Source organism: Octodon degus, unplaced genomic scaffold (assembly GCF_000260255.1).
Source record: "Octodon degus isolate 3935 unplaced genomic scaffold, OctDeg1.0 scaffold00236, whole genome shotgun sequence".
Lineage (NCBI taxonomy): Eukaryota > Metazoa > Chordata > Mammalia > Rodentia > Octodontidae > Octodon > Octodon degus.
In genome coordinates this window covers 1,963,169-1,984,662 of record NW_004524812.1, presented here as the reverse complement: position 1 = coordinate 1,984,662, position 21,494 = coordinate 1,963,169, and the positions used below count along the sequence as shown (strand labels likewise).

The 21,494-nt window shown below is 36.7% G+C and overlaps 1 protein-coding gene across 4 annotated transcripts in view; it reads right to left on the bottom strand.

The window, feature by feature from the left end:
- Positions 1-21,494, bottom strand: part of Dock11 (dedicator of cytokinesis 11) — a 224,183-nt gene that overhangs the window by 5,262 nt on the left and 197,427 nt on the right. For all 4 annotated transcript variants that reach the window (XM_004645686.3, XM_023706010.1, XM_023706012.1 and 1 more), the window contains 7 exons: positions 16,061-16,183; positions 9,534-9,647; positions 8,870-9,016; positions 3,235-3,445; positions 2,679-2,869; positions 1,874-1,974; positions 458-596 (listed from right to left, as the gene is read on the bottom strand). In XM_004645686.3, coding sequence (XP_004645743.1) covers positions 458-596; positions 1,874-1,974; positions 2,679-2,869; positions 3,235-3,445; positions 8,870-9,016; positions 9,534-9,647; positions 16,061-16,183 — 1,026 coding nt within the window. The remainder of the gene's footprint in view (positions 1-457; positions 597-1,873; positions 1,975-2,678; positions 2,870-3,234; positions 3,446-8,869; positions 9,017-9,533; positions 9,648-16,060; positions 16,184-21,494) is intronic.

Sequence of the window (21,494 nt, the reverse complement as noted above, 5' to 3'; positions counted from 1 at the left end):
TTTTAACTTTTTTTTTTTTTTTTTTTTTTTTTTTAGCGGAACCAGGGATTGAACTCAGATCCTTGCGTTTGCCAGTCAAGCACTTATACTACTGAGCCATCTCCCCGGCCCCCTTGAGAGTGTCTTAATCCATGTTTGCAGTAGGTCAACTCATATGTGCTAGGCTCTTTGCCTCTAATGTCACTGTAGCACAAAGAAGAAAATGATTTATTACTGCTGTCTTAGTAACAGCTCTATATAACTGATTCAAATTTGGTGTGCATTATACCACTTGATGATTTACAACAACAAGCACATTTTAAAATACAGACACAGTGATTTTAAGATGACAGATTCCAAACTAAATGTATTTTGCCAAATAACATTTTAGAGGCCTCAGATCATGTTTTCATTTTCAATGAAACAACTGTCCTACAACCATCTCTCAAATGTCTACAAATGTCACCCTGTTACTTGCCTGCTCATGGATGATGTCAGACAATTCTTTCACCATGTCTCTGAAGTTGGACTTTAGCCCTTCATGGTACTCAACTTGATCCTCTTTAATTAGTCGCTCATTTAGTTCAAGTGCGATGCTGCATGCTTGAATGAATTTCCTGTGGATGAACATCAAAGACAAAGATTCTGCTTTTTGTTCTTACCAAGTCTCACCAACAATTTGATAATTCATATTAACCATGGCTTTTCTGAAATGAAGAGTAGAATTTCATATTTTCTCGCTGCACTTGCTAATGTCACTTCCTAAGTCTGAAATATTTTCCACTGTTTCCATCTTTGCCCATTGATATCTTATCTCCCTCAAAACCCAGCTCAAAACATATAGCCACAGACTTTTTAAGCTACACACTTTATATTCTATCAGCTAAAGTTGTGCTACCATTAATTTGTACCTCTGGGTATAATTAGTCATGTATTTGAAAAGGATTTATTTGAAGTCACTATGTACCCAGTATAGTGGTGAGTTCTAGAGGTGTGAAGTATATTCTTGAGGCTGGCAAGAGTGGTTCTACAGAGTTGAGGACCTATCATACAAAGTTTTTTTCTATTATTTCAGGTGTTTATGTTTAACAGCCACAATTCAAGTGTACATCTGAAGGGACAAGGTACCTCTTTGCTCATATGTTTATTAAATCCCTATCATAGCAACTAGTAGAGTCTTTTGTATATGCCAGATATATGTGATTCATCAATACTGGTGAATGAATGAATGAATACTCGTTATTCTGCAACTTGAAATATTCATAGCCCACAGACAGGAGAAGTAAATGACATAAGTGAGGAACAAATTAATGGATAGGTTATCATCTCCTTAGTCTGTTTTACTCAAGAGTTTGTCTTGTTCTGAATTCAAACTCCTTTCATACATTAAAAAGATTGTTTTCTAATGTAAGACCATTCAGACATGCCTTGCCTTACAAGGCTGATCGCTGCAGACAATACATTACATGCCTAGACTTGCAGAACCCAAGGGGAAGCAAGGACACAAGACAGGAACAAGTCCGTGCACTTTGCAATCCCACTTACCCGTGCCCTGAATGGTCTGAAATGCTATAACACGAGGTCAATCGGGCAAAGCAGGAAATGACATAATGAATGTAGTAGGCTTGTTTTGTTGTCACTTAAAATATCCAAAGCAATAAATAAATTGGCATATTTAATTTCTTGGGTCACTGGAGCATGGCTAATAGCCTGCAGCATGAAACAGATCATATTTCTCCTTACTATTTAGAGCACCTTACTGACATCACTTAGACATGTTAAAAAAGCACGCATCCTTTTCTTGAGACTTTTTATCTGGTGAATAATTCGTTGTGTTCAGAAGAAGATGAAGGAAAAGAATAGATATTTAATCTAACAACTAAAAACCACTTACCTAAACATGTCTTTCAGCTCATTCACTTTCTTAGGTGGATACTTGCTGGCTTGACTGTCATTTAAGAAAGCCCTTGCATAGGCTAATGGACCAGCATTGACCTAAATTACAAAGGAGAGAAGTGAAAGAGTGTCAGCATGCAGTCAAAGGAAGTTTTCACTTCTCTCCCTTTTAGTAAAAACCCCACGCCCCAGGCATGGTGCCTCCTGCCTGTAATCCTAGCACTCAGGAGGGTGAGGCAGGATAACTTTGAGTTGGAGGCCAACCTGGGCTATTTACATAGTTAAAGACCAGCCTGAAGCACATAGTAAGACCCTGTTTCAAAAGACAAATAAACAAACAGACAAAATAACCCAAGGGCTGGGGATATGACTCGATGGTAGAGCACTTGTGTAGCATACTAAGAACCTGAGATTGATCCTCAGCGCCAAAATATAAAAAATCCTCAAGTACATATGCAATTCATATATGACTAATAGGCTTATTATGCTTACAACTTTGTGTGAGAAATCACTAACTAAAGCAACTACCTGGAACAATGGTACATTAATAAATTAGTTAATAATTTCTGATATGTAAACATAAGGTTTAGTTAGTTGCAGGGATTTGCATTTAAGTCCTCTAGATAATACAAAACATACAGAAATTAAACATAATTATTTTGTTAATTTAACAGTAATTGATGCACAGGCTTTTGCACTCAATAAGGACGTAACTATTGCCGACAACTACTGCTTGCTCTGTGTCTGTATGTAAGCAAGAGAAATATTAAGGGACACCACTACATGTTGGGGGACCAACATACCTGCACAGAAACACAGCCTTGCAACTTCAATTGGAGCTGAATCATGTCTACATCAGCAGAGGAGCACAACTTTTGCAATTCTGCAGTTTTGTCTTTTATTTCATCAGTAGCAACATCAATTGGTTTTAAATTAATCTGCTGTTCGCAACTTATAGGAATCCTCTTCTTTACGTAGGGAAATGAGTTTGAAGCTATTAAAATGTTAAGACTGATTTATTATCTTTAGAAAATCATTTGTTCAAACAATTGAATGAAAGGAAAAAATCCATTGTATTTCAGTCTCTTCATTTTGTCTGTAAGATGCCTTAAGGTACCGTATAATACTGTTCCAGGATTGAAGGATAAATTCTCCTTGAGAAACACCTCTAAAAATCATGATTAACATATGGGAAAGTGATGGCTTATCACAAGGACACGCTTGTGCAAACTTGTAACTCAATAATAAAACAACAAATGGTTATATTTTCAGTTACATGCTCCTGTTGGCCAGCTGGTACTGCTGTGTATAAAAAAGGAGCAAGGCAAACATGAAGTTAGTGACAAGAATCTTACTTACTCATCAAGATTGTACGGCGTTTACACTGTTCTTCTATACAGCCTTGCTTCTTGCCTGATAAGGTATAAGGTGCCTCGAAAACAAATCTGTTGATATTGTGATTTCTTTCAAACTCAGTCTTTCTTTCCATGAGTTCTTTGTCATCAAAGTAGGGCTTCACATAAGTGACTTGTATATGAGCATATTTTGGATCAAGTTCTTTGGTATTTACCTACAAAATAAGAAAGGTTTTTAAAAATTCAAATGGAAGGGCAAAAGAAATACAGGTGTAACTGCTTTGCAACTACACGGGAAACACTGTCCTTGTGATTATGATTCCAACTAAATACATACCTGCAGAAGGTCTGTTCTTTTTCAAATGATCATTTATTTTTGATTATACAAAAGTTACAAAAGCCTACTGGGAGACTTCACACATACAGGAAAGAAATAAAAACTACTGTAATTCTACTTCCAAGCAATAAACAGTAGTTACATGTTCACATACTTCTTTCTAACCTTTTATACATTAAATATATAATATATTACATATATAGTAATATATAAAATAAAGATCATACTGAATGTATTTATTATCTGATTTCTCAAAACTATATCAGATACATTATGTGACTCCTACTGTACATTTAATTTTTTTCCTTAGGATAAATTCTAGAATAAAAATTATATAGTTAAGAGTTTTATATGGTTTTAAAGATTTCAATATGAATTACCTAATCATCCTACAGAAAAGTTTAATAGTTTGGCTATCTACAAGCAGTGTCTGACATCATAGAGTGGATATTCTTAACTGCATTGTTTTAATTCTATCTTGTGGAGGAAGAGGACTGTAAGAAAATGCACCAATTTGATTTCAGAGACATAACAAGTAATTTAGTTCAATGGTAAAGCACTTGCCTAGCATGTTCAAGGCCCTGGGATCCATCACTAGCACCATAAAAAAATAAGAGTCTTGCTACAGTTTTGGACTATCTCATAAGTGGTGTAAATTCCAGGCTAAGGAATTTACATTCAGTATGATGATTGGACATACACTAGAACACTCTACCTGCCAGAGCTTCATCTGTGGGCACTCCTGCATTCCTCTACTATATTTCCATGAACTCCACAAATGCCCAGGATCCTCTTTCAGTGTCCTCTCCCATTTGTTTTGTGGCTTGGGTATTGGTGACTTGGTCAACACCCTTGCAATTTATGATAGCCTTTTTGTGTTTAATTTATAAAGTGAAAAATGAAACAAAACCCACAAAAACCTTCCTAGAAAATCTCTGTATCTTTTTTCCCTCTACATATGCAGTAGGATGAATGAGGGATAGTAAATTTCTTAACTTCTTTTAATTACTTTACACTCATTCTATGATTTGCCTATTTCCAGAAACATGAATCTTCTTTTATTTCTCATTAAAAAGCTAGAGTTTCATCCAAGAGTGGTGGTACATGCCTAAACCATAGCACTCTAGGGCTAGGGAGATAGCTCAGAATAAGCACTTGCCTGGTAAGTGCAATGGCCTGAGTTCAATCCCAGGTTCAGCAAAAACAAATGAACGAACGAACAACCAAACAAAACCATAGCATTCTAGGTGAGTAAGGCAGGAGGATTATAAGCCCAGTTTGGATAACTGAGTGATACTCTGTCTCACAATTAAAACAAAAACAAAAACAAATACAAGGGCTGAGAATGTAATACAGAACAAAGGCCCTGGATTCAATTTCCAATACTGGAATAAAATGGAATAAAATAAAAATATACAGTTCTCCAGAATTACAAGAGTTAAGGTTAAGACAAAACATAAAAGTGAAATCAAATGGAGGTCAAGGGGCTGGTTATGTAGCTCCATGGTAAAGTACTGACATCTTGTCCTTTTTTCCTTCGAACACATTGTGACATTTATAAAACTTCCATGTTCTAAGTGCTTAGGTGACTATGCTCATTATATGAGCACAGTACATTTATTTAGCCATCTAAACATTTATGCGGCTTCTAGGTTTTTGTTATACAAATTTTCCAGTAATGAACATAGAAACCTATGTTGGTACATCTACAAGATGAACGTTTTTGTACTATGTGTTGAACCCAAGATCTCTGCACTGAGCTACTTCCCCCGACCTTTTTTTTTTTTTTTTTTTTTTTTGTGGTACTAGGGATTGAAATCAGGACCCTGTGCTTGTCAGACAGGCACTTATTCTATTGAGCTATCTCCCTGGCCTCTAAATTTGAGGATTCTTTTTTTTTTTCCTCTGCTCAGGCTGCCTTAAGGAAGGGTCTGGTGTGGCATGCGGTGCTGGGGATCTAACTGCAGTCCCTTGCCCCTGACTGATTTCGCTCAAGAAGATGCTTTAGACAACTGAACTAACCCAGCAGTCACCCCCCAGATCTTTTTTTTTTTAATTTTGAGAGACAGTCTGTAAGGTGTTAAATTGCTCCTGGTGGACTCAAACCTGAAAATGCAGGGATTATAGGTGTGCCATTACACCCAGCCAAGAGAAAATCTTTAAAAGTAAAATTGTTCAATCTATAGAAACATGCATTTAAAATACTGGAAGATAATGCCAAGCACCTCCTCAAATTATCTGTAGCCTTAAACAGATTTTGTTCTTTTGGAAGGTCAAGGAGTATCTAACTTCACTTCTGCACGTTAAGAAAACTGTGAAGTTCCTTATATAAAATGGTGAATATTCACATAACCTACGGACATCCTCTCACATACTTAAAATAATTTCTAGATTATTTACAGATAATATAACATAAATTCTATATAAACAGTTATATTATTTAGGGAATAATGTTAAGAAACAAAAGTCTGATCATATTTAAAAAGAGTAATTTTTTCTTAACCCACGGGTGGCTGAGTCTACAGATGTGAGCCCACACATGCAGAAAGCTGACTGTATTTAAAAAAATATGAACAGTTAATGATGTGTGCTGTCTATGGGAAGTGACTGAAATGTGGTATACAGCATGTCTAGAATTCAGCTGGCTGTCTTCAGCATCTTTTGGTCAAAAAGTGCATATGGCCAGGCATGGTCTCTCATGCCTGTAATCTCAGAACTCTGAGAGGCTGACATAGGACAATCACAAGTTCGTGTCCATTTTAAGCAACTTAGTGATTCAGAGAGGCAATGTCTCAACATAAAAAATGAAAAAGGGCTGGGGATGTAGCTCTGGGTTTACTCTCCAGTACCAAGGGAGATCCAGGGTGAGGAAGGAAGCGTGTTGCAAATACCAGACAGAAAGAAGGGACAGAAAAAGGGGGGCAGATCACAGCCACTGCTGTTGCCATGACTAATGGTAACCATGATGAGCTCATCAGTCAAACAAACACTATTAAAAAGTAGAAAGATGTGGTACTTTTATATAATGGAGTACTACTCAGCTATAAAGAATGATAAACTTGAAGCCTTCATATTTAAGTGGATGCCCCTTGAAGATATACTTATTAGTGAAATAAACCAGACCCACATCTGTAAATATCGTATTATCTCCCTAATATAAGGACTTACAATTCCGTATATGACTAGGTTTCTAAATTTCTTTGTAAAAATATGTAAATGCTTATTTCTACTTTTATATAGTTATTTTTCCTTCATATTCTGTAAGGACTTAAAGTTCAACATATCAATATCTGATGGAAAAATACCTGTTCCAGGATATGCCAAAATGTTTGATATTTCTACAGATAGGATAAACCATACTGCATATATTGCAGGTTAATAATCAGCTTCTCTTCTGAAGGGTTAACAACCTAAGTTAGCAGATCAAAATTTGGAGAAAAATAAGGGCTGCATGATTAGCCAACATTTTGGCCCTAGCCTTTCAAGGTCAGTGAAGACTCGGTACATAGGAGAACCTGTACTGTAACAACATGTAACTCAGTTGTGCTCCAAACTTTCTGATCAAGAAGATTATGGAGCCACAGAGAAATGTGTTCGAGGATTTAAAGTGAGCCTGGGGAGAATCACATGGAGAGAAAAAACATTTTCTCAAGCTTTTACAGGGAGCAAATTGGTCAAGCAATGGCCGCAACTCATCCTCAGGTCAGACACTGACAAAAGGATGTACAAAGGGCAGTACAGGGCTACAGGATAAATCCTGAGAGTACTTGGCTGACCTTATCAGATACAAAAGTTACAATTCTGAGTATATAGGTCTTGCTATATCTTGGTCTTAACCATCCAGTAGAAAAGTATAAAAATGAGGTATATAAAGTAAAGCCATATTAATACAATGAGCTGTAAAAGGCTCAAGTCAATAACTTCTGAGGATAACCCACTAATTTTATAGACTGCTAGACAGTATTAGATGTTTAGTTGAATTCAAACACTTATAGTATTTAGATACCAATAGAATATTAACCTCTGACAGGACAAATAAATAAATAAATAAATAAAAAATAAAAAAATGGAAATAGAAAGAAGCAGTCAATGCTCTAATTAGCTTCGTCTCCTTTTTTTCAATTGTTTGTACTTTTTCTTTTCTTAATTTCTTATACGTTGCTCCAGTTTTTTCTTCTTCCAATATCTGGTAATATGAATAGCTGGTTGTAAGACAATACCATGTATTACAACAAATACTGTGAAATTTATATTACTTTGTTAAGTAAAATTCTGTATGAGTTGTCAATAAAAATTTTAAAAAAAAGTAGAGTGACCTGGTCAAGGGAAAGTGCCAAGATGACAGGCTCTCTGCTGCCACTTGGAAGCAAAGGGACTCAGAGATGATGCAGCAAAGACAAATGAGAAAGAAGAACTCAAGTAGCTTTTGGCTGCATGCCGAACACTCTTGCCCATCACTTGTGTGCCTGAGTCTCAGCCTGGAAGTCATTCCTTTTATCCGAGTCTGCACAGGTCCCTTCTGTGCTTCCTGCCCCTCAGGTAGCCTCTCTTCCACGGGGCCATTCCTGAAGGTGAGGGCTAACCTCTTTCTAGTACTTTCAGTCTTGTGGGGGCATAACTCAAAGTATCCAAAGCAACCTTGTAGTAAAAAGGCTTGTTGCTCAGTGAGCTGGGCAAGCTTGATTATGTCAGTCAGACTGCTTTGGGAACTGCCTAGGCTGAGGGAGACACTGTGTGTGTGTGTGTGTGTGTGTGTGTGTGTGTGTGTGTGTGTGTTGAGGGGGGGTGAGGTGTCATGGAGGTATGACCTTGAGTATCATATCTGGATTCTGGCTCCTTCCTTTCTGGAGCTATTCCCCTTTTCTGCTTCATAACCACTGTGAATGAAGCAACCTTGCTCTGCCACACCCTTCCGACATGAACTTCTTGCCTTGGAGGCTGCTGACCATGAACTCAATCTTCTGAACTATGAGCTAAAATAAAACTCTCCTTTAAGATGTGGGTGTCGGATATTTTTTTCAGCAACAAGAAAATTGAGCAACAGACTCATAACACCTATTATCATGTCCATTTTACTAATGAGAAAAATGAAACAAAGAGGGTTAAGTGACTGCTCCATGGTCACTCATCTAGCAAGCAGCAGAAAATGTGAATCTGCAATCCACTCTCTTGCTGTAAAACCCCTCCCTTCTTTCCCTATCTAGAGGGGTGGATTTCTACATTTCTCTACCAGTGGGGAAAAAATGAAAAAAGGAAGGAGTACAACTGACAATAATGGGTTCAAAGTAAGGGCACAGCTTACCTTGTCTGAATCCTGAATGATCTTGACATTTTCAGTACCAAATTTTTCACCATACAGTTTAACAAGTCTCAAGGAAATCTCTGAGAGGCCAGTAAGTTTTGGCTCTTTATAGATATATTCCTTTCCATCCTCTTCTTCAAAAAAGGTCTGTTACAAAGTTAAACAAATAATAATGTATTTTAAAAAACAAAAAAATAATGTATAAAGAATACGAACAAAGTTTTTAAAGAAAACTCACTAAACTAGTAACAAGACATTTGAGATACACTTTAAATAACATTATGAAAAGCCATGCACATATATTTATCCTTTAAATTACAAATAAATGAAAATTTTCAAATTCACAATCATATGAATGTGTTATTGAAGATAATTTTTGTTTTAGATGTATGTCTTTCCTTGTATTTAACATATGCTTTAAGAAGCTTAACAGAAAATGAAACTGAAGGAGAAATCCACACTTTACAATGTGTACTTTGACCCAATCATTTAGATATAAAGTTAAAGAACACTTCACAACTAGGCTTAACTCCCTGCTATTGGAACAGGTCCTTTGGCCAGCTAGGATCCTAGGATCAGTAACTGCTGCTGCAGTCAATAATCTAATGAGCCAAAGCTAAATGTTGAAAAATATTCACAACTCTATAAACTAAAATATACTTACTTGGCCATAAAAGGCAACTCTGAAGAAAGTACCCAAAAGTCTTTTCTTGGTGTGCATAACCTCCAAGATTTTTGTGTAAGCTCCATGCAGAGTTCTATAAACTTGAGTAAGTTTCTGAAAAACAAAGAGCAGACAAATAAGCTTTGTCTTTTGCTCATTCACTAAAACACCTTCAAGATGAATATATAAGAATAAAAAGCACCAAAGTTTCTTTTCAAAATTGTTTTGGTAGTGTCATTCACATCTTCTTCACCCACTATAATAATTAGACAAAAGCAGTCAACAACTTGAGATCTAAAAGTAGAAATTAAAATTTACAAATTAATAGTGAATTTAAGTTTTAATATCATGTTTCATTTTATTTACATTCTAGTGACAATTCATATTTGTAAAATATTGTATTATCCGCTATGTCACACCCCAAATACCACAATATTGTATTATTTAATGATTGGTGATTTTCAATATCTTTCCATGTTTCCTTATAGCTACTTGTATGTCTTCTTTGAAGAAATATCTGTTCATGACCTTTGTTCGTATTAAATATTGGGATGTTTATCTTTTTGTTGTTGTGTTTTAAGAGTCTGCATATATATCCTAGTTACTAGGCCTTAGAAGATTGTGATATGCAAATGTTTTCTATACTTGAATTACTGTAACTGAAAGGGTACCAGAGTGTTTTGCTTGAACATTCAGGTAGAAAAATATGAGAATAAACAATCTGGGGCAAGGCTTTTGGTAAGGAAAATAAAATGCCGATACAAAAGTAAGTAAAGGGCTATGTGGATGTAGCTCAGTGGTAAAAGGTGTGCCTTGAATATAGAAAGCTCTGTGGTCCATTCCCAGCATCATGACAAATAACAACAAAACTAAATAGTAGCTGGGGATATAGCTCAGTGGCACAAGTGCCTCCTGGCAAGTGCAAGGTCTTGAGTTCGATTCCAAGTACCAATCCCCCCCAAAACAACATGGAAAAAAACCCCTAAACATTAGTGAAACCTGTAGGGAGGACTGATTCAATACAAGTTCAGCATTTCCTAAGAATATATTCTTCTGCATACCTAGGAAAAAGGGACCCGATATACAAAGAACATTATAGTATTAAGAATGTGAAAAGACATCTAAGAAAAAATACTTGCACATCACACTCTGATAAAGGCTTACCATGTAGAAGGCATTAAAAACCTCTTAAAACTTAACAACAAAGAAGCAAATACTCTTAAAATGAGCAAAAGACACAAGCAGACACTTCTTCAAAGAAGACATACAAATAGTCAAAAGGAGCCGGGCATGGTGGCACATGCCTGTAATCTCAACATTCAGGTAATTGAGGAAGAAGAATTGTCATGAGTTTGAGGCCTGCCTGGGCTTTCTAGAGATATCCTATCTCAAAAAAAAAAAAAATGGCTAAAAGCAAACATGAAGAGGTGCTCAACATCACTGGTCATTAAGGAAATGTAAATCAAACTCCCAATGAAATAATGCTTTACACTCACTAGGATGAGTGTAAGAAAGCAAAGCAAGACAAAACACAAACAACAATGTTGGTAATGATATGGAGAATCAGCCACATTGCATTGATGATGGGGATGTAAAATACATAGTCACTCTGAAAAAGTTTGGTGCTTCCTCAAAGAATTAACCACAGAATTATGATATGGTCCAGCAATTCAAAATACAGGTATATATCCAAGAGAAGTGAAAATATAAATTTACACAGAAACTTGTATGTGAATGTTTACAACAGCATTATTTACAATAGCCAAAAAAGGTATGCCTATGAGCAAATAAACAAATTGCAGTGTATCCACACAGCAGGATATTATTCAGCCATAAAATGAATGAAGTTCTGATATATGCTACAACGTGGATGAAACTCTTTTATGCTAGATGAAAGACTTAAAGGTCACATATTATTCCTTTTATATGCTACACCCAGAGTAGGAAGTTTAGGGGAATAGAAAGTGCTTACTGGAGAATGGTAGTGGAGTGGGGAGTGATGACATAAAAGTTGTTTGTGGCACTGGGTATGGAACTCAGGCCCTCATGCGTGCTAAGCAAGTGCTCTACCACCGAGATACATCGGTACCCCTTATGGGATGTTCTTATGAGGTGTGAAAAAGCCAAGAAACTAGAAATGGTAAGCATACAGCACTTCAGATATTCTCCCCCTGGCTTGAACCACCAGTGGTGCATGTATAACTGTCTCATCAGGTGGTGTGTACCACACATGGTACAAAAAGATCTAATCACTTTTACTGGCCTTTTTACTAACAGAACTAATACAAAGTTTATAAGTGAACCAAATCTAGTTAGTTGCTTGAATTTGAGTAATTACTGGTCTAATGTAAGTATTAATACTGTTCATGCCAATTAATAAATTATTACAGGAACCAAAAATGGTTTTATTAAATTAAATATATTTATATATGTGAACAATTTACCAATAATTAATTCTCTAAGTTTTTTTTTTTTTTTAGGAAACCAAGGATTGAACTCAGGCCCTTGTGCTTGCCAGGGAAGCACTTATTCCACTGAGCCATCTCCCTGGCCCCCAATTCTCTAAGCTTTAACATGGAAATCTTATAAACTTCCCATTGCTGATATATATAATATACATTTACAACTAGCTGTATTACAAATTCGTTGTATTACAATTTTTAATACCATTTTAATGTTTTCCTTAAGGAACTGTAATGACATTGAGTCTGCTAAATCAATGCTTTTCTTTCCATTATTGTAATCAGGGACTGCCTGGGGAATGGTACAAGTGGCTGGATGAGACAGTTATGCATGCTGTGGTTCAACCTTGCAGGAAGGATTTAATTCAACTCAGAGCTGCCCAGCTCAGCCTTAGGTTTTTTTAAATTTTCATTAATTAATTAATTTATCTGTGGTTGGCTCAGCCTGGCCTGGGGGCAGGATTGGCATGGCATGTGGTGCTGGGGACCAAACCATGGTCTCTGAACTTGCCTAAGCAGGCTCTTTAGACCACTGAGCTATATCGCTGCCCCCTCTGTATTAGTTTTGTTAATAAGACATATGAATTATAGCCCTTGTCATGAATATGTTAAATGCCACTGCACTGCACACTTTCAGTATTAATTGTATATCGTATGAATTTCATGGCAATTAAGAAAGTGTCTGGGGCTGGAGCTCAGTGACAGAGCACATCTCTAGCAAAGCCAAAGCTCTGGGTTTGATCTCCAGCCCCGCTAAGAAAAATAAAACAAAGCAAGAGTCATAGCATTTGCCAGATGTGTCGGTGTATACTTATAATCCCAGCATTCAGGAGGCTGAGGCAGAAGGATCATGAGTTCGAGGTCAGTGTGGCCTAAATAGTGAGTTCCTACCCAGCATTGACTATAAAGTAGGAGCTTATCTCAAAAGAAAAAGGAGAAAGAGGAAGAAGAGGAGGAGGAGGAGGAGGAAGAGGAGGAAAAGGAGAATGATGAAAAGGAGGAGGAGAAGGAGAAGGAGAAAGAGATGGAGAAGAAAAGACAAGCAGACAATTTTTTCTCTAAACTTTTTTTTTTACATTATCTCCTATAGTTGAGCCTAATTTCAAGAAAGTCTTCCTGACTTTGGCGATTATCTGACATGTTTTAGCCCACTGTATAGAGATACATTAAAAAATGATACTTAGATCAGGGTCATGGAAAGAATTATTTCATCTCATGCAGAATACCAGGGGATCTATGTACTTTTATATCATTTTTTTAAAAAAGGGTTAGAATCAGGCATGGTGGTGTGTGCTGTAATTCCAGCACTCTGGAAGGGTAGGCGAGGAGGACTGGAAGATCAAACTCAGGCTGCATAGCATATTATGACCCAGTCTCAAGATTAACAAAACAAAACAGAACTATAAAAGGGATGAGGATGTAGCTGAGGATGTGTTAAGGCCCTGGATTCAGTGCTCAGTACCACAAAAAACAAAAAGATAGGGATTCATTTTTCTATAGAGAATATAATTTCCTTTAGTGTGTAGAGAAAATATATTTCTCTTTGTTTTCTATTAAACAACTGTGTAGCAAAATGCTCCTTAGGTTTCTCATAGCCTCATCTTCATCTTAAGAATCAGAAAATTGGGGGCTGGGGAGATGGCTCAGTAGAATAAGCTCTTGCCTGGCAAGCACAAGGGCCTGACTTCAATCCCAGGTTTCACCAAAAAATAAAATAAAGAATCAGAAAATTGGACCTTTATTTTGTTTTCTTAAAAATTATTTATTTATGTATTTGGTACAGGGTCTTGCTATGCAGCTCAGACTCATAGTGATCCTCCTGTCTCAGGCTCCCCAGTGCTGGGATTACAGGTGAGTACCACCACGCCCAGTTTCAATGGCCGGCTCGGCATGGGGCTGGCACAGCATGCAGTACCAGGGATTGAACCCGGGTCCTTGCACTTGCCAGGTAGGCGCTTAGAATGCCAAGCTAGCTCCCTGGCCCTGGACCTTTATTTTGAAACTCTTACAATGCTTCTTAGAATGTAATGCTTTGATAAGTAATGGCAAATCCTGTTTTGTTTCATAGGCTGTCCTTAACCATCTGTATAATTTATAGTTAATTATCTAATTTGAATTTATTAATATAATCTTGAGCTTTACTATGATTTTCAGGCCTGCTTCACATACACCAACAGTATGGCAAAGAAGCTGGGCATGGCCATGCGCATCTATAATCCCAGAAATTAGGGAGACTAAAGCAGGAAGACAAGTACAAGCTGGGCCTGGGCAATTTAGCAACACTGTGTGTCAAAATAAAAAATAAAAACCAACTGAGATGGAGTTCAGTGAAAAGGTTCTGGGTTCCTTCCACAGTAGCATCAAACAAAGCAAAATATAACAACCAAAGAGAAACACACACACACACACACACACACACACACACACACACACGGATAGGATTTGGGAAGAAAAAGTGAGTTTGATTATAGCCAGTGTGAAGTAGAGATTAGAACACCACCCAGATGATGTTAAATATATTTGGTTTCATTCTTAGAAACTTCTTTAACAATGAAAGACTAGCCTCTATTGTTTAATTAACTAATTAATTAATTCATTAATTTTTGAGGTATGGAGGATTGAACTCAGGACTTTGTGCTTGCAAGGCAAGCGCTTATTCTACTGAGCTATCTCCCTGGTCCTTTATTTTTATTTATTTTTGGCCAGCTCAATGCAGGGCTGGTACAGCTTGTGGTGCTGGGGATCGAACCGCAGTTCCCTGCACCTGCCTAAGCTTGCTTAAACGGGTGCTTCTGACCACTGAGCTATCTCGCCAGCCCCTAGCTTCTATTCTTAACAATAAATTGATACATCTTTTTTTAAGTGACTTGAATCCCAAGTCACCCCTTTCCCAGCACAGAAGCAGCAGAAATGGTGCTAAGTTATGATAGGTACACAGGAACTTGAATGTAAAATGAGAACTGAAAGCAAGGCCTTCAGTTCAAGCTACATCCTCAGCCTTTTTATTTATTCTTTATTTTGAGACAGAATCTCTCTAAGTCACTAAGTTGCCCTGACTGGGTGTGGACTTGTGATCCTCCTGCCTCAGCCTCCCAACATGCTGGGATTACAGGCATGCATGACCACAACCTGCTTATATTGCTAGTCTTTATTATTAATTGTTATTATTAAAAGTTAATCTGGCAGGCAAAATGATAAAGAAAACCTACCCTTTGGTGGGACAATTACTAAAATCTTTTTATATTTCACATTGTTATCTGCCAGTACTGCTAGTTTCTTCACTGACCACAAAGAAGAGAACCATGACTATATTTGTATCTTGGCCAATATGGAATTTGATAGTTTTTTTAGTGACTGTTTAGTGAAACCAACACTGATTATGTCCTGAGATGAAGAGAAGGGTTTGCAAGATGAAAATACTTTGAGAACTAATAGTGTAATTTAAATTCCAACTTATGTTTTGACTCTTTTACCCTTAATTTCATTTTATAAATGATATGAATACAAGGTAGGTTATTAAAATTATAATTTAACATTTTTAAGGCCTGTCTCTTTTTTAGGTGCTGGGGATAGAACACAGGGCTTCGTGCATGCTAGGTAAGTGCTCTACCCCTAAGCTATATCCGCAGTCTTGATTTTTACTTTCAAGTTGGATAAATATTTAAAAATGATATAATAAGTATCTATATCCCATGACAAAGCACAAATGTCATGAAACAATGAACTTTTGGTTCTTGTGAAGATGCAGAGAGTGACAATAATGAAACTAAATCAGTGTATTCAAAGCAGTTAGGATAGATATATAGTTACATTCTCTTAATGAATAGAGTGATTTGTTCTAATCGTGTTAGGATATCATGTCTGCATCTTGTACAGCAATTAACCACTAGGAAGAATGTATGCAATGTGTTAATTATTGAAACTGTCCTACCAATTTGATTTCAAACTGTCTCATTGCCATTTGTTTATCAATAAAATTATGGGAAAAAAGGAACTAAATCAGTGATTTTCCAAAGGCCAAAATAAAATACATTAAGCCATGATGAAAATGTACAAATGGCCTACCTCAAACTCACGACGTTTCTCATATATCGGAACGATCAACTTGGAAATCTCAGAAATTACTTCGTAACGTTCTGCCTTCCATAAGCCATCTACACACTGTTCTAGCAGCTCCAGCAAAACTTCCTGCATTGAGGAAAATGCGATTAGGAATTAGAAATAGTTATAGAACTTTAAATAAATGTGAACCACTTTAAGTTTTAATACAGAGCAAACATAACTTACTAAGTTTAATGAACTACACAGAAGAAATATACTTGTGTGAGAATTATATTTTCTTTCTTTTTTTGATGCTGGGGATGAAACTCAGGACCTCATGCATGCAAGGCAAGTGTTCTGCCACTGAGCTATAACCCCAGCATTGTGACTATATTCTCTAAGTTAAAGCAAGTGAAATCTTCAAAATTAGAAACTTTATTTTTGAAAGAGAGTCTTGTTCTGTGGTTTGGGCTGGCACTGAACTCAAGATTCTTCTGCCTCTGCCTCTCAATTGCAATCTCTATATATAGGATTGCATATAGGCAAGAAACATTCTTAAATTAGGAAATTAATAGTAAACTGTCCTTTTGTTTATTCTCATAATGAAGATGTTAATTGTACTTGTAGATGGGAACACACTGAGAAGGGATATCTTTGAAAGGGAACATATTGGTTGTTCTAAATTGAGAATGTCTAAGATGATCTGAAAGTACAACAGTGATTACTAAGCACCAGAAAGGAGGTTGAGGAGAGGGAATGTCAAAGCAGAAGAGTGGCTGGATATAATTAATGCATGCAATACGCACATATGGAAGTATCATACTGAGTCCCATTTATGTGTTAGCAATAAGTAAATGAGGATTGCTGAATGCCTAAGAGAGTGAGCTACACTAAACCTATGTATGTTCATTATTTTCCTTTTGAGACTATATGATATATAACATTAGTCTTAGAAAACTGTAACAACTTTTTCAAGCTACTGCTTTAGTTGTAGGTGATTATTAAAATAATGCAACTTTTACAAATGCTTCCTTCCTAAACTGTTAGTTCTAAAACTAATGAGAATGATAGGTGAATGACTAATGATAGATATGGCTCACCATGCCTGAATGACACTGGACTATCTTGTGAACCAATATCTCGTGTTATCAATAATAAATAAAGTCATTATTATGCTGTCAATAAGTTTTCACAACATGATTCTATCTTAAAGAGATGCATTCTAAGCCTACAGAAATGACTTCTAAAGTGGCTCTTCCTATATGTCCCTTAGACAGTCAAACTTATCCTGCAGTTTTCACTTGTGTTTCTTATCTGGCCAGTGACAACACCATATAAACCCTTAGCTAGAAAACTAAGAACAGTTTTGACTTTATCCCATTATGGGTTGAATTGGGTTCCCCGAAAAAGTAAGTTCAAATCCTCACCCTCATACCTCCAATATATGACCTTATTTGCAAAATTGGTCATTGGGGATGTAATGAGTTTAGCCCAAAGCATACTGGAGTAGGGTGGCTCCTTAATCCAATATGGTTGGTATCCTTATAAGAAGAGAGATGGGGAAAATACCATGTGACTTGGAAAGGAGGGTGCAACTTCAAGACAAGGAAGGTCAATAACCAACAGCTTCCAACAAAAGACAAGAACGGCTGGAGTCTCAGAGGATGCATGGCCCTGATGGAACTCTGAGACCGTATAAATTTCTACTAAGTTACTCAGTTTTTTGTATTTTCTAATGGCAGCCCAAGAGCTATGGTCTGTACTTGTGTACCTCCCCCCAACTCATATACTAAAATCCTAACATTTAAGGTGATGGTATCAGGAGGTGGGGCCTCTGGGAGGTACTTAAGTGAAGAGGCAGAGCCACCAAGAATAGGATTTTAGTGTCCTTGTAAAGGTGATCTGAGAGAGCTAGTTGAACTCTTCCACCACATAAGGTTGCCCTCAATAGATAGTGAATCTGCTTAAGCCTTGATTTTCAACTTCTCACCTTCTAGGAAGCTTGCAGTAAGATTGTTAATCAGCTATCCAAACTGACTGGTTATGCACACTTGCAATCCTAGCAATGTGGGAAGCTGAGGCTGGAAGAGTGCAAGCTTGAGCCCAGGTTGGGCAACTTAGCCATTTAGGGAGACCCTGTCTCAAATTAAAAATAACAAAAACAGCCTAAGATACAAAGAAACTAAAAAATTCTTTTTAAAAACTCAACCTCTAATGAGTTCTACATCAAGTCCTGTTAAGTTTTACATCCGAAATATTTTTCAAATCAGACCCTTCCTGTCCACTTTTATGCTTACTGCTAAGGTTCCAGGCTTTACTAATTTTTTTAGTAACTGATTTTACTGCTTCCAACTTTGGCACTTTAAAATATATCTTCTATCTATTTGATATAGGGTTCGGATTAAAATGCAAAACTGATTATGTCACTTTTCTCTTCTAAAATCCCCAACTCTCATAGAACAAAGACAATCTCTTATTTGGCACACAAGTTTTGCAATGATCTGCCTGATACTTCTATAATCTTCTCATTCAACATGCCAAGTCTTGTATTTATGCTCCAATAACAGTGAACTGCTAGTAGCTCCCCTGAAGGACCCAGGTGTGGCTTAGTTTTGTTTCATTATTCTTGTTACAACCTCTGCCTCTAGTTCCTTTTACTTGGTTATCTCTTTAAAACTGGAGATATCACCTCTTCTAAGATCCTTCTGATGAACACAAGGTAGATCAAATATTAGGTGTCTTATTTTCTATTCTGCTGACTCTTGGGGTAAATATTTATGTATGCACAATGTTTGTACATGGTCTGTGGTTATTTTTTTTTCATTTTAGTATTTGGTACAAAGTCTCACTACACAGCTTGGACTCATAGTGATTCTCCTGTTTTTCAGCCTCCCCTGTGCTGGGAGGCATGTGCCAGCACACCCAGACGTAGTCTCCAGCTCAGTGCACGCCAGGGGCGGGGCCGGAGTGGCATGTGGGACCAAGGATCGAAGCCTGGTCCCCGTGCTTACCAAAGCAGGTGCTTAGTCCGCTGAGCTATTTTGCTAGTCCTGTACATCGTCTGTGTATCTGACTTTCCAAATAGGCTGTGACTCTTCAAGAGCAGAAATAATTTTTATATTTATTTCTCTAGCAACTAGTATAGTGGTACTATATAGTAGGTGTTCAAGAAATGTTACTTTAATAAATCATCAATATATTATCATTTAATGGCCAAATTAAAATTTTTAGTAGAAGTGGAAACCATGAATTTTGGGGGATATCATGGTTAATCTTGATTGTCAACTTGATTGATCTGAGAGATGCCTAGATTAGTGAAAAGCACATTTCTGGGTGGGTCTGGCTGGATCACAGTGTTGTGACTTTGAGGGACTTAATACTGTTCCCTCACCTCTTCCTCTCATATTCTTCCCCTCTGTGCTTCCTGGCTGCCATGAGTTGAACAGATTTCCATCATCATGCCTCTCCATTATGATATTTTGACCTCATAGACAAATGACCACGCATTGGAACTATGAACCAAGATAACCACTCCTCCCTTAAGTTGTGGGCGCTAGGTATTTTGTCCCAGCAACAGAAAGCTGGTGAACATAAGAAAATTAAAAACTACTTATAAAGTATTAGAGTTTAACTCTGAGTTTTAAAGTTATTTAACAATTAGAAAAAAAAACAATGTTAATATACCATGAAATTACATCAAATGAAAGAGAAAAATAGCATCATTAATAGAGGCAGAAAAAATATTGTTAAAAATCAAACATCCCTTCACAGTACAAAGAATTTAAGAAGCAAAGAATTGTTCAACCTATAAAGAACATCTACTAAACATCTGAAAGATATACACACAATCTTCTAAAATTGGGAGCCATTCAAAAATGTCTGTTCTCATCACTTCATTCATCATTGTGCAAGAGGGCCTAACCATTGCCACAAGTCAAGAAAAAAGGCACATAATGAAAAAATTAAAATTGTTTTTCTGTGTTGATGACATGATGGTGTATGCATAAAATGCTGAGGAATATATAAACTACTAAAGCTAACAGACAAATTTATCAAGGTTGTAGGAGAGAAGGCCAATATGTGAAATCAGCTGCTTATATATAATGGAATAACAACAGGCTTTCCATTAAACATGCAGTGATGCATAAATTTAGTAAAATCCCTACAAAAACTTCCAACAAATTATTTTGAGGAAGTAGAAAAGATGATTCTAAGTTATATATGGATGTTGAGAGACTGGAGGGATAGCTCAGCAATCTAAGGGCCTGCCTGGCAAGCACAAGGACCCTGGTTGGATCCCTGGTATTGCATGCCTTACCAGCCTCAGGCTGTGCCACGCTGGCCACTGAAACCAGGTGTGGTGGTGTACACCTGTAATCCCAGCACTGGTGAGGCTGAGACAGGAGGATCACCATGAATCTGAGCTGTGTAGCAAGACCCTGTACCAAGAAATTAATAAATCTGTAAAAAAATGAGTACTATATGGATGTAGGGTAAAACAATTTTGAAAAAGAACAAAGCTAAAAGGTAAATGCTAATTAATGGTATTACAGAACAATGGTAATCAAGAAGTGTGATGTTGGCACTGATGTGAACAAACAGATGACTGATAGAGAAGAGAATTCAGAAACAGCATATATACATTTCTTTTTCTTAGCATTTTTTGTGTGCCTAACTTTTTATATTTTCCTTTGTAAAATGTTCCCTTTGTTCTATTTTTAGAAATTGAGTTATTCTTCACTTTTTTATTGTTGATTTGTAGGTGATCTTTCTATATGAACCATAAGAGTGTGTGTGAGAGAGAGATTTTGACCAGGGTGACAAAGTAAATTTCATAAGGACAAAGGAAAGATGCATTTTCTTCCAAATAATATGGAGCTTCTAAATACCTGTCAATAAATAAGTGGACATTATCCCGGTATGGTGGTACACATTTCTAATCCTAGCTCTCTGAGAGGCTGAAGCAAAGGATTGCAAGTTTTAGCTCAGCTTGGCAACTTAGCAACTTAGCAAGACCTTGTCTTAAAATAAAAGATAAAAAAAGAGTTGAGGATGGAGTTTAGTGCATAGGCCCTGGGTTCAGTTTCCAGTACCACTTGCACATGTAACAGACAAGTCAAAGATTGGTACACAAAATTGCAGTATATATAGAAAGAACTCCCATAAATCAACAATAAAAAAGTGAACAACTCAATTTCTAATAATGGACTAAACAGAACATTTCACAAAAGATAATATGAAAGAGTCCAGGGACTCTTTCATGAAAAAGTACTAAACATCACTAGTCATTAGGCAAAATGCAAATTAATTATACTATCTAATTCATGCCTAATAGACTGGTTAAAACAAGAAAGAGTAGAAACATCAGATGTTAGTGAGAATATAGAACTGGAATTTTCATCCATTGTTGGTGGAAAATGGCCTAACCATTGCAGAAATTCTGGAAATTTCTTACAAA